We start from the raw sequence: 12,568 nt of genomic DNA on the forward strand, positions 1-12,568 counted from the left end.
TTACACACATTAATAAATATAAAATGATTATAAAAGAGTAAATTTTTTCAATTTTTAAAAAATATCTCTGATTCAAATTACCACCACCATCTTCAATTGGGTTGAGACGAGAGAAAAAATGTTGGAGTGATGACAGAGAAAATGTTGAGATGAGAGAGAAAATATCTCTGAGAGTTTCTGATTTTTTTTTTCAATTGGGGCAACAGTAGGGATGACAAAGAAAGAAAATGTTGGAGTGAGAGAGATGAAAGAGAAAGGGTTGAGAGGAATGAGGAAGGTGTTTGGGGGTTTCTTTTTTTTTTTTAGTTTTGAGAATGAAAGTTATTTAAATATCCTTCACCTTAAAACTTAGAATCCATGATAAATGAAGGTATTTTTGTTTACTATAATCCGGTATATATATATATATATATATATATATATATATATATATATATATATATATATATATATATATATATATATATATTATTATAAATCATAATTACAAATTTTACATTTAGTAATTGATCACTTTTTTTCCTTAATTTACAGTTCTTAATTTTTTATTTTATTTTGTATTTGGTTCCTCCTATTACATTATTTATATTTTCGTCTTTTAAAAAAATATGTTGGTTCATATGATAAAAATAAATAAAAAAGTTCTTTTTTTAATTCACTTAAAAGTATTAACATAATGATAAATATAAGTACATCTTTAGAGACTAAATAAAGAAAAACTACTAATATTGCACGGATTAAAATATATATGTTAACTATATAATAAACAAACAAAAGCTGTTTATGTATGTTTTCATGAAAAGAATATATCAGAGACTATAAACAAAAGCAGTAAATTTTTCAAGAATTAAAACTAAATGTTAACTTTAAAATTTAAGAAAGAAAATAGTTAATATCGTGATATGGATAAGTTTAAAGAGAGTGATTAGATAAAATCCAAGTGAGTCATCCTAGTTTCAGCAATGGATTAGATAAAATCCAGTTTGGGTTTTTCTTTTATAATTTTTCTGTATTGTTACTTTGTACAGTGTCTTGGAAACACAAGATGATACAAAATATATTAAAATTTTAATATATTAACATTAATGTTTACATCTCATTCAAACATACTAGAAAGTGGTTTTAAACTTATCTCAATATCACAAAAGTGGCTTGTAAGATAAGGTTTACACTTCATTTATATATTATAATTTGATCTTATATTTAATCAATGTGAAACTTGCAACACATTCCTTCAACGAATAATTAATGTATTTTTAATGCTGAAAAAAAAAAACTAAAAAAAAATCTGATTTAGATAAAATCCAAGTGAGTCATCCTAGTTCTTTACTTTTGTTTACTCTTGATCTTGACACAGTTTTAATGTCAATGTGGCTAAATGGTGAAGATGGAAACATTAAAGACATAACATAGTGCTAGCAGTTGACTCTGTCTTTGTCCCTTCCCAAATACCTTCCACCAGCCACATTGTTTTTTCTCTTGTACCTATCCCAATTTGCATCATATTTTATGCCATAAACTCTTACAGGTTATCATGTCACTCTCAACCGTTTCAACACGCGTTTTGAAGGCTCCTCCTATCATTGAGTTAACAATTCCTTATTGTCCCTGCAGATTTTCTGAGTCTTCAAGATTCCTTAGTTTCAAACACTTTGTGTGCATCACAACAGCATGGGGTATGAAGCCAGAACACTCTCAGATGAGTATGAAGTCTCAGATGTTCTAGGAAGAGGTGGATTTTCTGTTGTTAGAAAAGGCACAAGAAAATCAAGCAGTGACACCAAAACCCATGTGGCCATCAAAACTTTGAGAAGATCAGGCACTGCCTCAAACCCTTCTGGGTTTCCAAGACCAAAGGGTGCTGCAGAGAAGAGCTCAGCAGCTATGATGGGGTTCCCATGGAGACAAGTCTCAGTCTCAGATGCCTTGCTCACCAATGAGATTCTTGTGATGAGGAGAATAGTGGAAAACGTTTCACCACACCCTAATGTGATTGACCTCTATGATGTGTATGAGGACTCAAATGGAGTGCACCTTGTGTTGGAGCTGTGTTCTGGTGGGGAACTGTTTGATAGGATTGTAGCACAAGATAGGTACTGCCTCTCAAACATTCAAGCCCTTTAAAATGTTCTGAAAATCTCACTCGGTTATTTGAATGCAATATGTTTGAATCAATGACAGGTACTCAGAGACTGAAGCTGCAGGTGTGGTTCGCCAGATAGCTTCAGGATTAGAGGCTATTCATAGAGCTAACATTGTGCACAGAGACTTGAAGCCTGAGAATTGTCTTTTCTTGGATGTGAGGAGGGATTCTCCTCTTAAGATCATGGACTTTGGTTTGAGTTCTGTTGAAGAATTCACTGACCCAGTTGTTGGTTTGTTTGGATCCATTGATTATGTTTCACCAGAGGCTCTTTCTCAAGGGAAGATAACAACCAAGAGTGATATGTGGTCTCTTGGGGTGATTCTATACATCTTACTTTCTGGGTATGTTGACTTTTTTTTTCAACCTCACATGTTCATGTTCTGTCTGTCTCCATCTACCCATGTGCAATTGCAGCACATATCATGCCAAATAGGGAAAGTCTTCAATCAGTTATAGACATTGAAATAAAATATGGTATCGCCTTATAATTGGATGAGATTTCCATTGAAATTAACATCACCACTCAGTTTTGGCATTTGGCACATTGTTAGCATGTTTTGTCTCACACACGCTAATGTAAATTTTCATGGTTCTTGATAAGTAAGAAGACAGAAGTTATAGCTCTTACATATTTTCTAGCAAATTTGACATGATTTTTCCAACACATGCATTATGTATTTGATCAATTGTTCTATTCTTCACTGTAATCTTTCCTTCTATGCTTCAATTACATATTTTGCAGGTATCCACCTTTCATTGCTCAGACTAACCGCCAGAAACAACAAATGATAATGAATGTAAGTAACAAAGGCAGAGCAAAAATTAGCAATGTATCAGGATGTGACTTTTACTTAAGTAGATAATCCATTTTGGCTCCACTTCATGTTTCTGTCATAGTACATACCACTTTCACATAAAAGTGGTAAATACATAGGATACATCATTTGTAGTTCACTTGCCTTTGCATTGGGTCTTATCCAATGACCAAGATAAAGGTATAGTGTCTTGTTAAATTACTGCAAGACTACAATTATCTTTTGTTCATCAAGTGACAGTTCTATAATGATCTTGCTTACCAAATCAAATACTTTGAAACAGGGGAACTTCAGTTTCTATGAGAAGACATGGAAGGGCATTACTCAATCAGCAAAGCAGCTAATTTCAGATCTTCTGACAGTTGATCCTAGTAGGAGACCTAGTGCTCAAGATGTATTGTACACTCTTACCAACTTCATTAATCTCTTCAATTGAGGCATATCTACTATGAACAATAACCCTCTCACACTTACATTGTATGTGTTGGAACAGCTTCTGAGTCATCCATGGGTGGTAGGTGACAAGGCCAAGGATGATGCAATGGACCCTGAGATTGTCTCAAGATTGCAGAGCTTCAACGCAAGACGCAAACTGCGTGCAGCTGCAATTGCTAGTGTTTGGAGCTCCACAATCTTCCTCAGAACCAAAAAGCTGAAATCTTTGGTAGGAACACATGATCTCACAGAAGAGGAAATTGAAAACCTCAGGATAAATTTTAAGAAAATGTAAGTACTCACAAGTTAAAGATCAAATTTCAGACCTCACCATACTAGTAGCAATGTATATATTATGCATTAGATTCCATTTCCTATAAGTAATTTCAGTTTCACTTTGAAAGCCAACGCAACAAAACAGTAACTCCTATTTTTTTCATCAATGATCATAGGCACCATAATTAATTTTGATAAATATATTATCAACCACATTCATACAAAAATTAGGTAAATCCTGTTTACATAGTCAAATATTCTATTAACAAATATTAGGTAATAAAATATTGTGTTAGTTATCATTTTGGTATTATTATAATTTATTGGGCATATTATTTTATTCACTATCGGATGGTTATCGGATTACTCATTAATGTCTAGTCTTATGAGATGTATATAATTCTCTCATGAAAATCTCTCATGAACTACAAATAAAACTAATTTAGAATATATAAGTAGATACAAACCTTATTTTATAATCTAGTTTTATGGAGTTAAATTAAACTTAAAATTCACTCCTTAACGAATTCAGGATACAGATAAAAAAAAGTTGAATACCATATCAAATAAAAAGATATAAATCAATTGTTTTTAAGTGTTTTGATTAAAGGTGATATTAATTTTTATGTTTTGGAGTGAAAAAGAAAATGTTGTTGGGTATTAACAGATGTGTGAGTGGAGACAATGCCACTCTAAGTGAGTTTGAAGAGGTGCTGAAAGCAATGAATAGGCCATCACTGGTCCCTCTAGCACCACGAATATTTGACTTGTTTGACAATAACCGTGATGGAACAGTTGACATGAGAGAGATTCTATGTGGCTTTTCCAGCTTCAAAAACTCCAAAGGAGATGATGCTCTTCGTTTGTGCTTCCAGGTTTGCCTTTTCACTAACCGCATATATTCTCAACACAAACACAAACATATATCTATTCTATATCAATCTCGAATGTACATTTTCTTTTCTGATTTTATCGTTCAAGTAATTAATTTTTTAAATTAAAATAATTATTTTACAATTTTATTCTTTTTTTAAAATTTAACCGTTTTTTTTTATTCTTTTTTTATAATAAAAAAAATTACCCATAAATTAAATAACTTATATTTATTTTTACAATTATCTATAACAAGGATTCCCATTTTTATATACACATTTTTCTTTTCAATTTCATACTTTAATACCGTTTTTTTCTCATACTAAAAGAATTACCTTACCAATTCTACTTTTCAAATGATATTTTTTAAATATAACAATTTTTTATTTGATTATCTTTTTAAATTTAACTATTTTTTAAATTAAAATAATTATCTATAATAATAATAATAATAATAATATTACCTATAAAATAAATAAAATTATCTACAATAGAATTATAAAACTATTTTCTATTAATTTTATAACTACAATTTTATTATTTTTTATTATCATAAAAAAGAAAAATAAATACTTATATTACATGTATTATCACTAGGTATGAATTGAAAGCATAAATTATTACTAAATAGCTATATATTTAATTCAAACTCACAAAATTATTTATTGTTTTAATATCATCTTAGGAAAACAAAATCCATTATAATTTTGATACCATCTTAGGAAACGAATTTATAATTTACACAATTTCACAAAACTAAACCAGTTTATAAAATTAACTTTATACTTCATTTTTATTTTAATTTGTTAATATATTTAATTAACATGAAATCTCCAACCTAAATACAAATAAAAATACTAATTTAATATATTCTTTTAAAATATTTATGAAAAAATATTCAAATAAATTCTAATATCTTTGAAAATATTACTGTTGTTCACTTTTCTATCAATCTAAAAACATCAAGAATCAATTTATTTCTATTTATTGGATTAATTAACTCAAAAGAAAAGGGAAGATGAGGAATAATACTCTTTGAATTTATCTTGGAGAGTAAAAATAGTGTAATTGTGATTAAGATTTAATAGAACTTCTGAACTAGTGTAACAAATTTTACACTCATGCTATAAAAATCACGGATCTTTAATATGACTTTAATTTTTCTTATTATTAAAGAAAAAATAATAATTTACTGATAATTTGCCTCACTAATTTCTTTGACCACAGATGTATGACACAGATCGATCAGGGTGCATCACCAAGGAAGAAGTCGCATCCATGCTTAGAGTAATGTTCTTTCTTTTTTAGGATAAAATGCATTTTGGTTCTCTTAATTGTGGAATAAGATAAGTTCAATCTATGATTTAAAAACAGAGATATTAATTTGAAATTTTAATTCATTATTTTGGTTCTAAAACTCCATTTCAAGATTGATGCAAAGATCTAAAACTTCTTTAAGATATATCAGATAAGTATATTTTTCGTGTTAAAACATGAGTGTCAGAAACAGATTCTGAACTTCTTTTTGTAGGAAAATCAATTTTAGAAAGAAAAAAAAAAACTAAAATTAAGTTTGTATTAACTATAAACACAAAAAAAAAAATTATTGAAAATTTAAATATAAATATTGTTAGAAATCTATAAAAAAAATCAATTTATAATATATAAATGAGCATAAATCTCAACTTATAAGTTGATTTTGTGTATTGAGTTAATTCTAAAATGGTATTAGAATATGTTAGAAATGGGTTTTAGGTCTAACTCAATCTCACAAAACCAGTGTAAGATGAGGTCTGCATTCTACTTATATATTATAAATTGGTCTTATCTAACTTCTAACATAATCAAGTTAAAGTTTATTATATATGTTATTATATTGATATCGAATTATTTATTAATGTGCAGTCTTACGTTTAGATTAGATCGATCGTGGTATAGATTTTTTTATTATTTTAATATAATTGAGCATAAAACAGGCTTTACCAGAAGAGTGTTTGCCAGCTGATATCACTGAACCTGGGAAATTGGATGAGATATTTGACAGAATGGATGCCAACAGTGATGGAAAAGTTACCTTTGATGAATTCAAAGCTGCCATGCAGAGAGATAGCTCTCTTCAAGATCTTGTTCTCTCTTCTCTAAGACCACAATCATAGTTCTTCAAATTTCCATAAATCTATATGCTACTCTTATCAATCATGCACTGCTATTTTTCTCCTTTTTTGTTCCCTTGATACAGTAGGACTATACAGTCATGTTGTATCATATAATTTTTGCTTAGACAGTTAATTAACTATCAACAATTATGCTTCTTATGTTACATCACTCTCAAAGTTAAGATCCCAAATTCAATAAGATTATCATGAAAACTATCATAAAATTATTCTTCGAAACAGTTGAATTTTGCTTCAAAATGGCAAAACTGGAATTAATTTCCCGGGTCGGATCAACAATCCGTCTAAATGTATTGAATTAGTTTGAAATTTTTAACTTACCAGATTATTTTGACTTGCTTTATTTAATTCTTCAAATCAACAGGTTAAAATGCAGATCAAGATGGACGATCTGTTCGACTCTTTCAACATTTAAAATTAAAATATAAAATAATTTAAAAGATTAATTTTTTATATTATATTATTTCAAGAATACAAATATGTAATGTTATTACTATTTAAATTATTAATGTTAATTTATAAATTAAATTCTAATCATTAATTATATATAAAATAATTTAACATGTAAATATAACAATTATTTTAATTTATTTAATTAAAGATATTATGAAATTTTAGAAATTATAATATATATATATATATATATATATATATATATATATATATATATATATATAACGATTTGTTAACTATAATTTAAAAGATTTATTTCATTTTAAAAAAATTATGAAATAATATTTAATGAATAATATTTTAGTTTAAAAAAATATTAAGAAGATTTTATAAAAAATAATGGAATATTAATATTTTAATGATATGTTTAATTAAAATAATATTCTAAGGATAATATATAATATATTATGTTATTATAAATATGCATTAATAAGTTATCATATTAATTTGTATCTTAAGTATCGTAAAAGATAAAACTGGTTTTTTAGGTTAAATGTTATTCATATCTATAGCAAATTGGGTGAGAGTTGTAACATTCAAATAATTTAGTATTCAAATCTATAAGTTTTAAGTCGTTTAGAAAGGAATCGTGGGGAATTTTTTTAAGTCGTTTTAAATATTTATACATTTATGTATTTATATATTATATATTTATATATTTATGAATTTATATATTTAGATATTTATATATTTAGTTATTTATATACTTATATATTTGTGTACGGTAGTATATCTCCAACAGGCGGAAGTAACGATCGGACACGATAATCGAACTTGGGTCATAATTGGGATAATCAATTCTTATTGGGCTCACGGCCCATCATGTTACAGAAGCTGAGAACTAAATATTACCATATCACGAATCAAATAATAGAAACGGTCAACCAAGTAATAGATATTATGAAAACAGTTTACTTGATCAAGTAAGTTTGTTTATATTTTATTCTGTTTATATTTTATTGATGTTATATCAATCCAAAGCCTATAAATAAAGAGCAAAAGACTCCAAACAAGGTACAGTGACATTCTACACATTCTCTCTTTTCAATACAATCGTATTGCAGTACCATTTTCCTCATTCTAAGCATTACTTTGCTGAGAATTGAGAACACGCTATCACCGACGTCTAACTTGATCATCGGAGTGCCTTTACAGGTACCCCCCTCTCGGGCAGAAGTTGGAACTTGATGGATAGATTGGAGAACGTACCGCTGAAGTATTGAAAGAACTTGAAGATCCAGCGTCAGAAGGAAGCAAAACCACGTCATCGAAGTTAGTCCTTTCGGTCCCAAAATTATCACCGAAACATTTTGGCGCCCACCGTGGGGCCTGAAAGTGAAGACTCCTTATGGTGACCACAAGAAGCATGGACGGTACCGACCCTAGAGAAATAATAAAAGAACTACAAGCTCGACTGGAGGAGCAGGCCCAGATTATTCGCCAACAACAAGAAGCACACCAGAAGCTAGCTGAGGAGATTGCTCAACTCAAAGAAAAACGTCCAGAGATGTCGGAGGACAACAACCACAATGACGACCAAAACAGTCATCCACCCCCCGCTCGATCACCTGAGCTTTTACCCTTCACAGAAGTCGTTATGCAAGCGCCGATGCCCGATCGGCCTCCCCCACAGATAGAAAGATTTGATAGAACGACTGACCTGGAACATCATCTCCGGAATTTCATCGACTCCATGGCCTTCTACTCCAAGAGCGATCCAGTCAAGTGCAGAGCTTTCTCCCTATCCTTGAAGGGTGAAGCTCTAGAATGGTATTACACTCTTCCTCCCAAGTCCATTGACAGTTTTCGCACTGTCACTACTCTATTTAAGAAACAGTACGCCACCAACCAGAAGGAGATGATAACGACCGCCGAGCTCGTCAATCTCAGACAGGGAAAAGACGAACCTCTGAGAGCATTCATGCATAGATAGTATTGAAAGAACTTGAAGATCCAGCGTCAAAAGGAAGCAGAACCACGTCATCGTGGTTAGTCCTTTCGGTCCCAAAATTATCACCGAAACAATTTGTATTTGTAAAACCCTAGAAAATTGTATTTTAGAATTGGTGGTAGTTTAAAAATAGTGAGACTCGGTTACTTTAATATTAAATGAGTTATTTATAAATAGTTTTGTTATAAACGAGTTTCATTATTTTAAAACGTATGATCTCTCTAGAAACCTCTTTTCCAGAGTTTTCTACCTTCTCTATTAGAGTTCTAAATCCTGAGTCATCTCTTTGGTGATTAGGAGGTGTCTAGACGATCACGGAGACGAGGTCTACATTTCTAGCCGATCAATTTTAAATTATATAAGTTTTGATTTCTTTTTCCTCTCCCGTTCCTAATCTATTTTTAGAAGAATCTTGTATTGTTGCATGTGCAATCATGTTTCTCCTACTCATTTTTGAGTTCTAAGTGTCCGTTTTCAATTTGGTGGTTTGTAGATTCGTATAAAAAAAATTTGTGTTTCAAGTAATCGGCATATTCCTTGCTTTTCAAGTAATTGACAGAACGTTCTTTGAGTTGGGGCTATTTCTTGTGAGGTAAGGGAAGCTAGAATTCTTGCTTTAAGTTTGTGGTTGTATCATAAATTTTGTATTGGTATCAATAATCAGGCAGTGCCTAAGCCATTCTAATGTCAAGAGCTTCCATTCCCACCAATCAAAGTCTTGTTTAGAGTTGGTAAGTCTCGATTTCTTGAGCTCTTGTGAGATTCCGAAACTTTTTGACACATGCAAGCCAAGTTTCTGGTTGCATGTGTTCATCAGCTTCTTCTTCCCATTTCTGATCACATTTCTAGTCTTTTGGTTGGTCTACTCCCATCAATCGGTGAATTATAGGTTTTTAGGAATTTCTGGTGTGGTGAGCGAGTTTTGCAGTTGTTGAGTGTTCGGTTCGTTCAAAGAGGTAATATTGGTTTTTCTTTTTGTGATTGCTTATTATGATATATCTGTTATTATCTCTACTATAAATAATTTGTTAATCATCTTATCTGAGATAATATTGTGAGATTGTTGATAATTGTATCATTGCATATCTGAATTGAGTGCTATACTATCTTTGATACAATTCTGTGATTGAACTGATTGTTTAATTTGTGATATGCTGCATTGTGCATCTGATTTGATTTTATTACTTATGCATAATAATAGGGGGAGTATCACTCTTTGCATATTTTCATTCACATGCCTATATTTCACGGGGAGTTATTTTTTTTTTTACATGTGACTGAATGTGATATGGAGATCATCATTATACTTTGAAAACTTGCATATTATGTTTGATGTATTTCTGGTTGTTTGTTTTTTTTCAGCAAAGTATTATAAGCAAACCTTTTTTGCTAATTCACAAAGGGGGAGAAAATTTATGATCTTATAGTGTTATATGAAAGGGGGATATTATTGATTATTTCTCATTTTGTGTGATATATTTTGTTGATTGATTGTGTTACATGCAGAGTACATATATGCTTTAACTGAGTTAATTACTACTGCTACTTTGTTTTGTATTAAAGTGTGCAAACATGGTTAGTTATTAATCATGGTTGTGCATCATCAAAAAAGGTTGAGATTGTTGACAACACAATTTCTATATCAATCTAGTTTTTGATGATGACAACACATTGCTTAATAACAAGTACATGTTGTTGTTGCTTTACATGTTCTTATGCTGATTAAACTGTAATGTTTGTTGAACATGTGTATGTGTATGTACTGTGTTACATGTTCTTGTGTTGATTGATTGATATATTTTTGGAACATGTGTATATGCTTTAATGTGTTGTGTGTTATGCATCATTTCATATGTTTTACTACACATATTTTAAAGCAAGACGTCGCAAGCAGTTTTACGAACTTATTCTTGTGCTACAAAGTTCTAGTACAGTCGACTACATCACTAATGGATTTGACTATGCTAAAACCTTTGTACAGATTTTGAGAATTAGTGCTATGTGCGATTTTGAGAAGAAAAGAATTTCAAAGTGTTTAACATTGTGATAGTCGACATTGTGTTTTACATATTCTACTGTATATGTTGTTTGATTTGGAATTTTGTTATGCTCTTGCACTCTAACAGCTATATTTTTAAAAGTTAGTTGAGCATTGATGACTTGGTCAACTGTATTGAATGAGTTCTGTTATTTGTTGACCATAGGCTACTAAGTTGACTAAACTGTTATAACTGTATAATACAGTCGACTGAATTAGTAACACATTTGACTGAGAATCTGACTGTTTAACAGAAATCTATAAATAGACTGAACACTAATTTGTTCGCAAGACTTTTGATGATCTGAAATTTTCATTTCTGTTTCAGATTTCTCGTTACTCCAAGAATTCTCTAAGAAGACAGTGGTGATCTTTCTTGAAAGAGATTCAAAGAGGAGATTCAATTGTGCATTCATTGGCTGATCAATATCTGCACAAGAAGGTGCTTCTGTGATTGATCGTGTAGGCTTGGCATCCTGTGAACACTGCTGGAATTTTCTGAGAGGCTTGGTATCCTGTGAAGATTGCTGGAATTGGACCTGTTGTGATACAGGGGGATAGTTCACTTTGAGGATTGTTCAAAGTGGTGTTGCAGATTGCAGAATAGGGGATTCTTGCTGCAAGTCTGATTGTGTTGTGCAACTATAATTTGGTTTTGGGTTACAGAGGATATTTATATTTTTGACGTGGAGATCTTCTATAAATTCTTTGTTGTAAAAACCGCAACCATTATAGTGCATTTGCTTCCTGGGTTGGAAGGACACTGATTGTAGGCATTGTTAGCCAAACCAGTATAATTAAATGCTTCGGGAGTCGGTTACGTGTAGGGAAGGTGTTAGCACTCTACAACGTCTGCCCTAAGGCAGTACCTTTAATTAAATGCGCAAACTTGATGTGGTTTTTCAAAATGTTTAATTATCCCTAAAAATAAAATTCTAAAGAAACAAAAATACTTTTTTATTTTTTGTGCCCGACAAGGATTGACCTTGCTCCTACGTATTCTCAAAATGAGAAATCAGGGTTACGTAGTTCTAGCGAACAGATCATTTGTGTTTTTTGAAAAAGGACATTTGATATTTTGAATTTTTATATAAGTAAAGGAAAAGGTTTTTAGCACAAGGCCGACGCGAACGGTCACACGTGTGCTTAAACCTTTACAATATTTTTTATTGATTTTTGATTTTTGTAAAAGAAAAGGAAAAGATTTTTAGCGCAAGGCCTACACGAACGGTCGCACGTGTGCTTAAACCTCTTCAAAATATTTTTTATTGATTTCTAATTTTTGTAAAAAGAAAAGGAAAAGAATTTTAGCACAAGGCCTACGCGAATGGTCGCACGTGTGCTTAAACCTTTTCAAAATATTTTTTATTGATTTTTAATTTTTGTAAAAGAAAAGGAAAATATTTT

General features: G+C 30.7%; 1 protein-coding gene across 1 annotated transcript; it reads left to right on the plus strand.

The window, feature by feature from the left end:
- Window positions 1-1,327: 1,327 nt before the first annotated feature.
- On the plus strand, window positions 1,328-6,865 carry LOC106754669 (calcium and calcium/calmodulin-dependent serine/threonine-protein kinase). The gene is made up of 9 exons (XM_014636720.2): window positions 1,328-1,528; window positions 1,615-2,093; window positions 2,182-2,487; window positions 2,889-2,943; window positions 3,245-3,355; window positions 3,455-3,687; window positions 4,340-4,547; window positions 5,773-5,832; window positions 6,522-6,865. Exons 2-9 carry the CDS (start codon window positions 1,672-1,674, stop codon window positions 6,699-6,701), a joined length of 1,575 nt encoding a protein of 524 aa, XP_014492206.1. The 5' UTR covers window positions 1,328-1,528; window positions 1,615-1,671; the 3' UTR covers window positions 6,702-6,865.
- The last annotated feature ends 5,703 nt before the right edge of the window (window positions 6,866-12,568 follow it).

The sequence above is a fragment of the Vigna radiata genome, unplaced genomic scaffold, assembly GCF_000741045.1.
Source record: "Vigna radiata var. radiata cultivar VC1973A unplaced genomic scaffold, Vradiata_ver6 scaffold_209, whole genome shotgun sequence".
In the NCBI taxonomy this organism is placed as follows: domain Eukaryota; kingdom Viridiplantae; phylum Streptophyta; class Magnoliopsida; order Fabales; family Fabaceae; genus Vigna; species Vigna radiata.

Bases quoted from the DNA above. Each gene is read 5' to 3' on its own strand.
- LOC106754669 (XM_014636720.2), top strand. From the start codon at position 1,672: ATGGGGTATGAAGCCAGAACACTCTCAGATGAGTATGAAGTCTCAGAT. The intron at 2,488-2,888 runs GTATGTTGACTT...CATATTTTGCAG, and splicing joins CTATACATCTTACTTTCTGG to GTATCCACCTTTCATTGCTC. The intron at 4,548-5,772 runs GTTTGCCTTTTC...CTTTGACCACAG, and splicing joins CTCTTCGTTTGTGCTTCCAG to ATGTATGACACAGATCGATC.